Source organism: Camponotus vicinus, unplaced genomic scaffold (assembly GCF_025532165.1).
Source record: "Camponotus vicinus isolate PSW18456_S1 unplaced genomic scaffold, iyCamVici1.0 SCAF_11, whole genome shotgun sequence".
In the NCBI taxonomy this organism is placed as follows: Eukaryota; Metazoa; Arthropoda; class Insecta; order Hymenoptera; family Formicidae; genus Camponotus; species Camponotus vicinus.
The window spans coordinates 7,581,137-7,596,564 of NW_028141947.1; the positions used below are offsets into that span (position 1 = coordinate 7,581,137).

At 35.0% G+C, this 15,428-nt stretch overlaps 1 protein-coding gene and 1 pseudogene across 1 annotated transcript; one reads left to right on the top strand and one right to left on the bottom strand.

Moving 5' to 3' along the window:
- Positions 1 to 9,431, bottom strand: part of LOC145962264 (uncharacterized) — a 70,822-nt pseudogene extending 61,391 nt beyond the window's left edge.
- A 4,117-nt stretch (positions 9,432 to 13,548) lies between these two features.
- Positions 13,549 to 15,145, top strand: LOC145962265 (uncharacterized). The gene is made up of 2 exons (XM_083083227.1): positions 13,549 to 14,329; positions 14,397 to 15,145. Exons 1-2 carry the CDS (start codon positions 13,549 to 13,551, stop codon positions 15,143 to 15,145), a joined length of 1,530 nt encoding a protein of 509 aa, XP_082939353.1.
- The last annotated feature ends 283 nt before the right edge of the window (positions 15,146 to 15,428 follow it).

Below are 15,428 nucleotides of genomic sequence, written 5' to 3' on the forward strand. Positions count from 1 at the left end.
CAACTATGTGTTTTCTTTACACCAATTGATTCCTCTCATTATTTTGTACATAAAACTATTAAGGTAAGGTAATCGAAAAATGAATATTTTACAAGATATTTTACGGTTTATGTAAAATTAAGAAATTATTTCAAGCCTCATAACTCAAAAAGTACTTAACGAAAATGTACTTAATTATAGTGTTTTGGAAAGCTCTCGAGATGAGCTACAAGAATGTACAAAAATATATAGGATGTTCCATTTAAAAAAATTGAAGTGACCTTCACGTGACCTTCAAATGACTCTTCAAGGTCAAACCAATGATACCATCTTATGGCCCCCTCGAAACCATACAACTTTTGTCTAAAACATTTTTCTCTATCTTGCTTATTTTTCGAGTTATTTGGCTGCCTAAGTTAAAATGGGTCACCCTGTATATTGTTATACTTCCCCGTACAAATAATTTTTAAGAAATATTTAGATATTACGATACATTAAGATAATATATAGACATACTCTGAGAATGATCTCAAATTTTTTCCTTTTCCAATATATGTGTATAAAAAAAAAACGAAAAAAAAATTTTTTTTATATACTAAATATATATAATTATATTATACATATACAATATAACTACCATATGAAGAGAAATTTCTTTTAAAACTTTCTCTCATTATTAACATTATTTTTATATATATTATCTTAACTTCTTATTTTTCCTTTGACTATAGATAAATTTAAATGTATAGTTATATAAATATTAAGAAAATTTGGTTATATGTATATTGAGAAAGAGGGAATAGAGAACTATTTTTCCTTGCATTGCTTTTTCCTATTTTATTTAAAGTCGAATGAAGACTACTTGACCATCAATATAATATAGAAATGTTAGCATATCATCGTCGTATCCAGTGAAGTCTCGTAATTAAAAAGGGATAAATATCTCTTACATACATAGATAATACATGTATCAACGGCATGCAGCATGCATGAAAAATTCACTTCGAAACCGTTAGAAAATCTAATGAAAATGCATCATGATCATTAGATCTGCTATTAATATTATCCCAACACGTAAACAGGGTGAATCCGGATATCCAACTGTTCTATAACCTACTCTACATAAAATTTCTACCCATACTACAAAATAAGCTGTATATAAAAATTACGGCATAATAAAATTAACTCTGCAAACAAATGTGGAAACTGCATTGAAAAAATGTCCATATGTCAACAAGACAATCTCAATTGAAGTAGTGCCGAAAATCGCAAAACGAATGAAAAAGAAAACAGGTTCTTCAACAATCCCTTTGACACTCGGCATATATATTTTTTTTTTATCATTGATGACTAAGTAGCTATAATTACGTATATTCTTTAGTTTTATTTCTTTACATGTTAACGAAGAGGAAAAAGAGTTCTATAAAATTTTTATTACGTAATTATGTATAATATTACATATATACACAGATTTCTACTGATATCCATATGATATAAAATAAGTCAGAGAATTAAAATTCTTTTTATGCTCGAACATATAAAGGAAAGACGAAAAAATTAAGATAGCAGTTTTGAAATTAAGATTTCTTTCCTCCATTTAAAATAAAAAATATATAGTATATACAAATAAAATGTATAAAATGTATAATACAAATAAAAGATAATTGATAAAGGTTTAAGAAAGAATAATTAATCATAAATAAAAAGAGGAAAAATATAATCATTACATAATCATATATTCTAAACATTATATGCTGTAATCACTAAACATTATTATCATTTAAGAATATGTTATAAGAAAATCTGTACAAGAAGGACGAGAGAACAAAGAAATAGTACTGGAAGTTGCCTATTCTTTCCTCCTTCTTTAAATAATAAAAGAGAACTAACTTATACTATTATAATTACACTATATACATATACTATACTCTTATACATTACTTTAAACATATAATAATGCGTATAAATTTCTTTTTTCCGTTTCTCAGAAAGAAAAGAATCTAATATTTCTATTATTTGCAAATGTCGTGTACCCCCAACATTTGTCTAAGGCGGGGGGTGTTACGTCCGGTGGACTCCACGATTCTTTTCTTTCCTCGAAACGATTTCGTGGAAGAAAGGAATCGAGGATCGACTTGCATTTGGAATGTAAATCGATTCTTCTTAGGAATAATGATAACGCGTAGAAGAACGCAACCTAATCCGCGTGTATCGCTATTAAATTTTAACAAATCTAATTCAGAGAATGGCCAGTCGAGATAGCGTTAACGAAACTCTAAATAAATTCGTGAATTATAAGACGAAAAGTTGTTATAAGAAATTCCAACTGTCCCGTATCTATATCTTGGTACGGCTTTATGTTCGAAGCCTCTCTATCTAAAGAATTTTTAAAATAAAGATCTGGTTCTCGGGAAGATTGTTAAAATCTAAACATACAGCAATATTCTTGAAATTGATAGTATACGTGCGCTCGTTCGACAGGCCACCCTCAAGCGTTCTCCGAATCGTTAAATCATCAAGAACGATAAGCTAATCAACTTACTCCCACTCTCTACTGGATGGAGCTAAGTCTTGAGCCAAAGGGCTTAACCAATTAAAATCTTAAGAAACGCCTCTCCTCCCAAAAATCATCCTCCTTGTCCTTAAGAAGGGAGTATTGAAATTATTACAAAAGATTCCCACCATCCAGTAAGGAGGAGGAGTAATAACTTTAAAATGCAAGCGCAAGGCGCGACGCGCGCGATTAACACTCCAGTTGACAGTTCAGTACGCTAATTCTTCCGACGAGCAACAGTGCAGTTGACAGTTCAGTTCACAGTTCCAGTCAAGATTCAGTCATTCAATTTTAAAATTATATAGCCTCGGGGATCCTCTTTTCTTGCATTATGCAATTGAGTTATTAATCTGTTTCATATCATAGTGAAAATGATTTTGTCAACATTTAATTGTGCATCGTGTGAATTTTCTGATGAACATTTCCATTACCCAGCTCTTCATGTTATAAGGCTCAGACCTCAGCCATTGCAATTTTATCAATGCACTCATTTTTGTGATCCCAACGAGTTGTGAGTAAAATTGAGTAATTTTTATTTTCTCCCTTTCCCATATCTTACTATCCCATATTTTAAAATCTATGTCTGACAAATAATTTCAAACGATTTAATAACCATTAAATTTTTTTTCTAATTACTATCAATCAATCAATCCTTGTCTCACTTCTTCCTAATCATCTTCCTCATCATTCCCTGTTCGTCTAGACTCTCCTCAAGGCGATTCACGAACGATTCCCTGTTCATCTAGAATCTCCTCAAGGCGATTCACGAACGATTTCTCGTTCGTCTAGAATCTCCACAAGGCGATTCATGAACGATTCCCTGTTCATCTAGAATCTCCTCAAGGCGATTCACGAACGATTTCTCGTTCGTCTAGAATCTCCACAAAGCGATTCATGAACGATTCCCTGTTCGTCTAGAATCCCCTCAAGGTGATTCACGAACAATTCCCCGTTCACTTAGAATCTCCGCAAGGTGGTTTGCGAACAATTCCTTATTTCTCTTTATTAGCTCTTTCTGATTTATCTAGCGAGAATTTATATTGTTTTATATCTTTATATCTCGTTTCAGCCCTTCTATATATATATATATATATATATATATATATATATCTTTTCATTTCTATTTTTTCTTTACTCCCTTTCGTTTTCTTTTAATTTCCCATCCTCATATTATTATTTTTATTATTATCTTTCATTTTTTCTTTATATTATTTTCCTTTGAATTATCATTTCTTTTGGGAGAAACCGTTGAAATAGATGAATAATTTTCGAACTTAGACTTGGCGAATCTCTTATCTTAATTTTATTATTGTATTTTAATTTAGACCTGTGTTTCAGCGAATTTAGAAAATTTCAATTCTAACTATAACACATATGCGCAAGCGACGAATTCTATACTTCCCTTAATGAGTAAGCGTTATTCATATTTTTTATTACACATCCACTTTTTATATTGTTCTATTTCTTATATTATATTAATTATATGTATATTGTATTAACCAGTCAGAATTTAATTCTTAACGTAAATTCTTCCCTGTATATTCTGACTGATGACCTCCGAACGATTGTAACACCCGCGAGAATATATACATACACACACAGATATCCACTCACGCATAGCTACAACTGCTAAGATGTATTTTTCTTTCTTTATTTTTTTTTATAATATATGTATTTTTAATTTAATGTATAATTTAATTATTTAACCCGTTCTCTTCCCTAAATCCTGAGATCGCACTAGGTCCCATCCCGCGTAACAAGGATTAAATTCCTTTACCGAAAAGGGACCACCGAACGAATGGGCTTAAAAACGCAGCGTTAAAGAGACCTTCGGTCGCTGACCTGTGTCAGGCCTTTCACATTCGTTCGACCCGATCCACACACATGCCCGAATAAAGTGTGTCACGTAAGTAAGTTGCGTCCTTCCATACGGCCCATCCATTCCAGGGTCTGGACATTACATATCTTTACTTATACTTTATCTTATATATATATATATATATATATATATATTATATATATATATATATATATATATATATATATATATTTGTGCCCTGTGCACACAAATAAGTTTCAACGAAAAACTTATTTTCTCGTTGAACTTACGCACTATCATCCGCGTTTAGCTCTTATGGCCTTTAAATTTAAGTTTATATATATATATACAGGGTGACCCATTTTAACTTAGGCAGCCAAATAACTCGAAAAATAAGCAAGATAGAGAAAAATGTTTTAGACAAAAGTTGTATGGTTTCGAGGGGGCCATAAGATGGTATCATTGGTTTGACCTTGAAGAGTCATTTGAAGGTCACGTGAAGGTTACTTCAATTTTTTTAAATGGAACATCCTATATATTTTTGTACATTCTTGTAGCTCATCTCGAGAGCTTTCCAAAACACTATAATTAAGTACATTTTCGTTAAGTACTTTTTGAGTTATGAGGCTTGAAATAATTTCTTAATTTTACATAAACCGTAAAATATCTTGTAAAATATTCATTTTTCGATTACCTTACCTTAATAGTTTTATGTACAAAATAATGAGAGGAATCAATTGGTGTAAAGAAAACACATAGTTGTTTCGAAGAAAAAATATGTAATTTGCAATTAACAATTCCATATTTTTTCTTAAAAACAACTATGTGTTTTCTTTACACCAATTGATTCCTCTCATTATTTTGTACATAAAAGTATTAAGGTAAGATAATCGAAAATGAATATTTTACAAGATATTTTACGGTTTATGTAAAATTAAGAAATTATTTCAAGCATCATAACTCAAAAAGTACTTAACGGAAAGGTACTTAATTATAGTGTTTTGGAAAGCTCTCGAAATAAGCTACAAGAATGTACAAAAATATATAGGGTATTCCATTTAAAAAAATTGAAGTGACCTTCACGTGACCTTCAAATGACTCTTCAAGGTCAAACCAATGATACCATCTTATGGCCCCCTCGAAACCATACAACTTTTGTCTAAAACATTTTTCTCTATCTTGCTTATTTTTCGAGTTATTTGGCTGCCTAAGTTAAAATGGGTCACCCTGTATATATACAATAATAATTATTTAAGAACATATTTACTATAATGCAAATAGAGTTCAACATTCTTAATCTAATTTAAATATTGCAGGAAAAATTGCTAATAAAAAAAGTTTGTATAAACAAGTGATTATACATTTTCTGGATTATTATTGTTTGCGCAAAATAATTTATATAATATATAAAACTTTAAAAATAACTTGATTCTTTGAAAACTAAAGAATTATATATAGAAAATATTTATAAAATATATATTGTTTGTTTTATTGATAATTTAGTGAATATATTTAATATATTTTGAATATTTTTCGAATATTTTTTGAATATAACCTATATACAATTCTTATTAGTTTTTATCAATAAACTAAGCTATTTAAAAAAATATATGTATTACATATATAAGTTATCTTGTATATGCAATACTCTAAAAAATGTATAGGCACTTCTTTATACAAGCTTCTTTATAAACAAACTCTTCTTGCAATATTTAAATTAAATTAATAAATTTAAATCTATCCACATTAGTACATTATTATGGTATATATAAGATAAAGTTTAATACATGTATTTTTATAAATAACATATTGTAATGATTTAGAAATATACATACTAACGTAAGTAGAATTCAACATTATTAATCTAATTTAAATATTGCAGGACGAGTTTACTTATAAAAAAGCTTATATAAAGGAATAGCTATACATTTCCTGAATAACAAGCTTCTTTATAAGCAAACTCTTCCTGCAATATTTAAATTAGATTAGTAATGTTGAATGCTATTCACATTAGTACATATACTCTTAAATCATTACCACGCATATAAGATAACGTAGAACATATAATGCATCTTTGCAAATAACTTGAGTTGTTGAAAAAAATAGCAAGAATTAGGAAATATTTATGAAATATTATTTGTTTTGTTCTAATTTAAATATTGCAGGAAGAGTTTACTTATAAAAAAGCTTATATAAAGGAATAGCTATACATTTCCTGAATAACAAGCTTGTTGTACAAGCTTCTTTATAAGCAAACTCTTCCTGCGATATTTAAATTAGATTATTAATGTTGAATGCTATTCGCATTAGTACATATACTCTTAAATCATTATTACGCATATAAGATAACGTAGAACATATAATGCATCTTTACAAATAACTTGAGTTGTTGAAAAAAATAGCAAGAATTAGGAAATATTTATGAAATATTATTTGTTTTGTTAATAAAAATTTAGTGAATATACAATTTAATATACATATATATAATTCTTATTATTTTTTCAATGAACCAATTGTATTATATTGTATGTATTATTGTACGATCCATATATTATCTTGCATATATGTATTAATGTTTTATTAAGAGCACATACATAATAATGCAGAGAGGATATTATTTTACATATTTACATATATGTGTACATATGTATATGTAATGTATATATATTATATATATGTATATATATGTACATACATATAATTACAATATAGCGTATATATTTTATACATATTGTAAATATAATTGTAAATATAAATATGTACAAGTGATATGACCTTTTCGCGATCAAAGTTTTTCATACTTTCTTTTAAAAAAGAACATTATTTATACACATATTTATATACATACCTTCTCTATTCGACTTTTCTTCTTTTTCTCTTTCTCCTTTTTCTATCCTCTCTCTTCACGAGATTCTTTTTACTTCTTTCTTAACACACTATGTAGCACGAAAGAGCAAAGTAACAAATAGGTTATAGATGACGCTCGAGCGCTACGCTACTTACCACGAATATATCGCAACGCGCCAGCATCCAATCAGCATCGCAGAAAAGGAGGCTTCAACGTTTCGATATATTCGAGTAATCGACTTAACATACACTTTTGAAGAATGGATAATAAGTAAAATAAAGTATGCTATGTATATGATTATATGTAATTATTTTGAATTATTTAGGAATTGCTAATTTTTTTTAAATAAGTATTACACGTATCAAGAGACATAGTAGTGTCTTGTACAGATAGAATAGGGTTGCGTTTTACGCATAATACGCGTCTTTATCTAATAGTATACTATTAGATGTAGTATTATGTACTATTTAAATTATATGTGCATATGCATAAAACAGAATGCAGTGAATCAAATGCACGCAAATTCCTAATTTTTGTAAAAATATGAGGGATAAATTTTTTTACATATTTTAGCTTTTTTCAATAAATTCATTTTTAATGTTTATAATTACAGATTTCAATAATTTGTATTGAAATTTTTTTATTTGAATATTTGTGAAATAATAATTATTTTTTAGAATAATACTCACTTATTAAAATTTTACAAATATTGAGGTCACAGAATGCTTTTTTCTGTTTTCTCCCAAAAGAGCTGTATTTGTCTGCAAGTTCATTTGTCATTATTATTGAAAGTGCTCTTCGAATAAATTCATATCCATTCTTTCCTCCTAGATTTTGCTATTCATTTATCTAAAAAATAAATAAACGTTGTTTACAAACTAAATATAATTAAAAAATGAAAATAATATATTTTACATGTGAAATTTAATATGATAAATACGATTTAATTTGTATACACATACTATTTAATATATGTATATATGTATGGGGATGTATGCATGTGTGTAAATATATGTATGTATATGTATAACGTAAATTATTTCTAAGTTAAATTAATTATGACATATTATAAGTAAAAATAGTAATATTATAGACTTTAAAGTTTAATTACCGCATTAGTAATTTCATTTTCATTTTCCAGAATAAGTTCCACTGTCTGAAGTTCTTCTTCGGTTTGAAGTGGAAAATTTAAATCTTTTATATTAAATATTAAAATTATTTGTTCTTTTTCTTTGTTAGCATTTGTTTGCTGAGAGGCATTTTTTAGGTTCAATTTAATATCTTTGACTTCAGATACATCAGTGACCACACTTCGTATCAAGTAATTTTGGGCCACTAAATTCTTAACAGTCTTTTCTGAAAAAAATTATTTTAATTTATATTTAATTTTATTATTATATTTAAATTTATTGTCATTATGTATGTGTATATTGCGTGTGTAATGTTTATATCATATTACCATCAAGTTTCTTACTCCTGCAACAACTGCATGTTGAATTGCATGAAGCACCTATAAAAAAATACACTACATATTAACAAATTCTCATAAATTTTTTTTTTAATAAAAATGTTTAATTTCCTATTATTAGTCTGCCCATTGACAATGTCTCTCAAAATTATTTTTATGAATATGTATAAGACTATAAAATGACGAAACTTATATAAAATACACTTACTTTGTAGTGTTGTATCATAATTTTTCGAAGCAACATCTTTATCAAAAATTGAATTATCTGTAAAAAGAAGTATTTTAGAAATATAAAATATAATATATGTCTGAGTAAAAATAAGTAATAATAATGGTAAATGATCCCGCGGGTGCTCCCTTTTTATAGTAATTTTTGAGGGCGTGTAAGATTTCGGGGCGGGAGTACCTCAAGTTTTCTGACGTACTAGAATTTGTTATTCGGCGAGATCTGTTCCGCCTTTTATTGCATGCAATATGTTTGTTTCTTAAGATTACGCAGCTGTGTTTGTCATTCGATTTCTAGTTTATTCAGGATATTGATAGTGTTTTATTATCAATTCCTTCCGCTTATTTGTTTGGGCCTGTTCAAAAATGTTTATGACATTATTGATGTTCGAAAATCATAAAAATCATCCCGGATTAAATTTCTCAGAATATTTCAAATAATATTCTATAATTCGAGAATTCAAATTTAACGGGCGTCAAGAATCTTCTCGAGCTTTCGATCCTTCAGAAAAACGCGACCGTTCCCGTTTTCTCGCATTTTTTCATCGATCAAGAAGCGTTGGTAATAAACATTCGCAATAATATTGTCAACCGTCGACAAAATCAGCGTAGCGTATGGACATGCGCGCCCATACATCACGATCAGCTGATAGAAAAAGCACGCATGACAATTAAAGAATTGTCTACGTCAGACCTCATCGGCGGCCAATTTTACGCGGCGCCCTGAGGTCACCGCTAAAGTACAAAATTTATTGGCCCACGTCGCAAAGGGGCACCTCAATAAAAGATGCGATTACCAAGAAACGAGCGCAGTCTAGCACTTCTCGCAAAACCGCATTTTTGATAAACCGCTTCGCTTAGATAAACCGCCGTACTCAAACCGCTCGATCATCTGAAAGCAAATTAGCTCTTCAGCCTTGTACATATATATATATTTCTTTTCTTAACACGTTGACTGCCACGGTACTTTTCAGGATGTAAAAAGCCAATTTAATTTAATCATATTATATTATTAAAAACTCTAATTATAGTACATAGTAATCATCAAAAAGCGTATAGAATGTGTTTTTTGAAAAAAAAATCTTGCGAATTATCTCGTAGTTGGCTTATGTAACAGAAAGCTCTTCGCGGAAGCCAACTACGAGTTAATTCGTGCACAGACACGCTTCGACCTATCGCTTCGCTACAGCTGAGTCAGAGATATGCGTCTAAATTCGTTAGTAATAAATCAGATATAGAGTCGAGCGCATCGCATTTCTTTCTTGAGTGTGTTGTTTTATAATTATTTTTATAATCAAAATATAAATACCCCAATATGGATAAGAAAAGACCACTGACTGAAAAACAACTTGAGTACTACGCTAATCTAAGTGATTCAGAATCTGACGAGATTTTTGGCGAGGATGGTAACGACAGTAGCGATTATGTACCTTCTGAGGATTCAAGTGAGGACAGTGATGATGAAGTCGTCTCCGAACCTGAAGATGAGACTATTCTCGAACCTGAAGGCAATCACGATGCTTCTCAAGCAACCACATCAAATACGAACGATAATTTGTGGACAGAAAATCAACAAAATCCTGAACTATTTATTTTCCAAGAAAATATTAGTTTGAAATTGGATACGACAAATCTTACAGTGCAAACGCTGGTGGACTTATTTTTTTCGGAAGAATTTCTTGCATTACTGGTCGAACAAACGAATTTATATCCTGCGCAAGAAATTGCAAAACATAAACAAATAAAAAAATCTAAGAGGGTATCACAGTGGAAAGACGTCAGCGCTGCAGAAATGAAAGTTTTTATTGGACTTGTATTACAAATGGGCCCTTGTTCTTTTCCTTCAATAGAACATTACTGGAGTACAAACAAACTGTATAATGTAATGTTTTGGCGATCACGTATGAGTCGAAATAAATTCCAATTGTTACGCGTCATTTTCACTTAGTTGATAACTCAATACCATCTTCCGACAGATTATACAATGTGCGACCTATACTAAATCATTTCAATAATATTATGCGCCAAAACTATGTGCCAGATAAAAATATTTGTATCGACGAATCAATGATGTTGTGGCGTGGAAGATTACATTTCCGCCAGTACATAAAAAATAAAAAACACAAATACGGTGTCAAACTGTATGAATTATGTGAATCCGATGGTGTTGTTATGAAAATAAAAATTTACAGCGGAAAATTTGAGGGAATTGACAATAATTTAGGTCACACTACTACTGATGTTGTCTTACACTTACTTGAGGACTATCTCGATAAGGGATATACAGTATACATGGATAATTTTTATAATTCTGTTGCTCTTACGAAATTACTGACTACACGAAAAACTTATGTGTGTGGAACTCTACGAAATAACAGAAAGGGGAATCCCAGAGATGTGGTAAATCGAAAACTGAAAAAAGGGGAGTTTATTTGGCAGCGAAATGGTCCTGTTACTGTATGTAAATGGAAAGACAAACGAGAAGTCCTTACCATTTCAAACATGCATGTTGTTGAAATGGTAGAGGTGTTCAATCGCAATGGAAAACTTTCGATGAAACCGAATATAATTCGAGATTACAATCAAGGAATGTCTGGCATTGACCGATCAGATCAAATGCTATCGTACTACACAGCTCTAAGAAAGACTATTAGATGGCCCAAAAAAGTTGCATTACATATTATAGAGATATATATACACAATGCGCACAAACTTTTTCAAAAAGCAACTTCTTCTAAAATAAAACTTATAAAGTTTAGAGAAGCATTTGTCGACGCGTTGATTGGAGAAGAGATTCAACCAGTTTCAAAAAAAATTAGATTGCAAAAGCTTCATTATTTACAGAGTATCCCACCTACCGAAAAAAAAACAGCATCCGACAAAGCCATGTCGAATTTGTACCAAAGCTAAAAAACGCCGAGAAACGCGTTATTTCTGTCCAATCTGTCAAGAGAAGCCAGCCCTTTGCGTGGAAGATTGTTTTAAAAATTATCACAAACAATAAAAATATTCTTTTGCTTGTTGATTTTAAATAAACTTTGTATGATTATATTTTCTGTTCATTTATTAATAAATTTTCTGTTCATGTAAGCCAACCTTGATTTTTTGTTCTCCTCCCTGAGGCTATCTATTCATATTTATACTGATATACTACGAATTTCATCGTAGCTGCACAAATATGGCAAGTAAACAAACTACGAGGATAACTCGTAGTTGGCGTCCTAGGCAATAACGCAAACTATGAGTTATCTCGTAGTTGGCAGTCAACGTGTTAAAATTATAATTGTGGTGTCGTCTAATAATAAAATCAAAATAACAAAAAAAATTACGTGTCGTGAAACGTCTTTATTATTAATCGTGTGGAGTCCTTTTGTTTCAATAAACTATCTGTGGTCGTCCGTTCGTCGCGCACTCAAATTCTTCGCTGTCGCGGCAGTTCGAGTTCACTCGCGAACAGTCTGGTCCTTCGAGCCGGATTTTATCCGCATCCGCAATTTCGTGGGTGAAGTTCTCAAGTGGTGAAGTGCGTCCTAAATAGACAAACAATCAAAAATGAGTGCCGACTTAAGAGCGCTACTGGAGGCTCAGAACGAGATCCACGGTTGCATGTCTCGCTCCGTGGACAACCTCAGGAAGATGGGTGTCGCGAACATCACCCTTGGCGCCATTCAAGCTCGTCTCACCATCCTCGACAACCTGTGGGGAAAAATCGAGGCTCAGCACGAGCTCATTCGAGCGGTTCTCAAAGAAAGGTACCATGAGAGTGAGTACGCTAAAGCTGATTTCATTGATACCGCGGAATGTACTTACGTGTCCCAACGAAGCACGTTAACCGGGTACGCCGATAAACTCAGGGCCGAATCATCTACCGCGCCCAAAACCGAGCCAGTTCAGGAGCACGCTTTAAAAACTTCGCTGTTGCGCATTAAGCTCCAGACGTTCTCGGGCGCGTACGGAGATTGGCCAGCGTTCCGCGATCTCTTCGTGTCGATAATCGGCGACAATCCTTCAATCTCCGACGTCGAGAAGTTACATTATCTCCGCTCCTGCTTGCAAGGACCTGCAGAGAAATTAATTCGACCATTACTTATAATCGGGAATAATTGAACGAGCATAGACTATTCTGAGTAAGCACTACGAAAACAAACGAGAACTGATTCGCTCCAATTTCGCCGCGTTTATCGCCGTGCCGAAAATGAAAGCCGAGAGCGCAGAAGAGTTAAACCACGTCTACAACGCCGTTACGACCGCCGTCAACGCCCAGGAGAGCATCGATAGACCCATCGCCTCCCACGGAATGGATCTTTTTAATCATCTCGTAGTCGAGCTCTTTGACCCACAAACCCGTCTCGAATGGGAGTCCTCAACTTGCGATTCCTTCGATCCACCCAGTCACGACACCTTGATCGAGTTCGTTTCGAAGCGGATCCTGACGTTGAACGCCGCAAGACCGAAATCCGCCACGAAATCAGGAGAGAACAAGTCTGCGAAGTCGCACTTCGCCAAGCAAACATCCGACTCCACGAAATGCGCCGTCTGCAAGGGGAGGCACACGCTAATGCAATGCGCGGAATTCAAGACTAAGCCCGCTAACGAACAGAAAGTCGATTGTCGAAGTAAACAAACTTTGTTATAATTGTCTCGGCAATCATTTGATGACTAAGTGCCAGTCTGTGAAGACATGTTTCACCTGCAAGTCTCGGCATCACACTCTTCTCCACGACGCATACTCTCGACCCGACGAAGTAACCGCGCTGTCCGCTACACGTCTCACGTCAGACCGCAAGGCGATCCTTCTCGCCACCGCACGCATCAGAATCGCAGACCGCACGGGAAGACCTCACGCCGTTCGGGCACTAATCGATCAAGGTTCGGAGGTCTCCATCGTCTCCGAGGCTCTGGCGCAACGGCTGCGATTGCCACTGGCAATTCGCTCTTCGATCGCGATCGCCGGGATCGGGGGAGCGCCATCCGGAGCTACTCGCGGAAGGGTCTCCATGAGCCTCTCCTCAGGGGTGACAGGAGCTATGCTTTCCATCGTCGCATACGTCTTACCGCGTCTCTCTTCGTATCGAGGACCCATTGTGCGAAGCAACACCATCTGGCCGCATATACGCGACCTTCCTCTAGCGGATTCTCAATATCTGGATCGAGATCCGATCGAATTGTTGCTGGGGGCTGATGTATACACGGCCATCCTCCAAGACGGCCTCTGCAAGGGCAAGAAGGACGAACCAATCGCTCAGAAGACATCGCTAGGCTGGATCCTCTCAGGGAGCAGCAAGACTACGCCCCACAACCTTAACAGTTCCTTCCAATGCTCCGTCGATCACGAATTAAACGCGCTGGTTCAACGGTTCTGGGAGCAAGAAAGGGAACCCTCTGCCGCGGTTGCCCTAACCCCAGAAGAAGAGAAGTGCGAGAACATGTTCGCCCGTACTCACCGTCGCAGCTGGACGATACATCGTGAGGCTGCCACTCTCCGGATCGCCTCCATCTCTAGCCGAGACCCGCAAGCCGGCCGAGCACCTGCTAACGGCAATGGAGCGCCGCTGTGCCCAGGACGCGCGGTTCGGCGAACTGTATCACGCCTTCATGAGGGAATATGAGAACCTGCAACACATGGAGGAAATCAGCGCATCTTCTGGGAGGGCATGCTCCGCAATATGCTACCTACCGCATCATGGTGTGCTGCGGGACTCCAGCTCCACGACGAAACTCAGGGTCGTATTCAACGGGTCGCAGCGCACAAGGTCCGGCACGTCATTGAACGCCCAGCTGCTCATCGGCACCAACCTCCTGCCAAACCTCGCCGACGTGCTCCTGCGTTGGCGCTGGCACCGATACGTGCTCGTGACGGACATTGAAAAAATGTACCGCCAGATCGTAGTCCACCCAGAGGACCGCGATCTCCAGCGCATACTCTGGCGGCACAATACCGCCGACACCGTCCGCGAGTACCGCCTAACGACGGTAACGTATGGCTTCGCGTGTGCGCCGTTCCTGGCCATACGAACCCTTCGTCAGCTCGCCGCCGACGAAGGATCACGATTCCCGCGGGGAGCCACCGCTCTGAAAAGTGATACTTACATGGATGATATCGTCACTGGAGCGAGCACCCTGTTAGAAGCCATCTCTTTGCAAAAGGAACTACGCAACCTGTGCACGGCGGGCGGGTTCCCTCTTAGGAAATGGGCTTCCAACGACTCCGACATCTTAATCGGAATCTCTCAGGAACACCGGCTCACATAATCACCGCACTTATAGTCGCACGAGGGTCATTCCACGCTAGGACTGCACTGACACCCAGACGGCGACCACTTCACGTACCACATTTGAAGTCAGCCCCCCTCGGAAATCACTAAGCGGCGCGTCCTCGCCGAAACCGCACGCTTATTTGATCCGCTGGGCTGGCTCACGCCCGTCACAATGCGCGTCAAGATCCTCATTCAGTCGGCATGGCTGAAGAAATTGGAATGGGATACTCCCTGCAGCGGACGCTCAACGCTGGAAAACTCTTCTCGCTGAACTACCA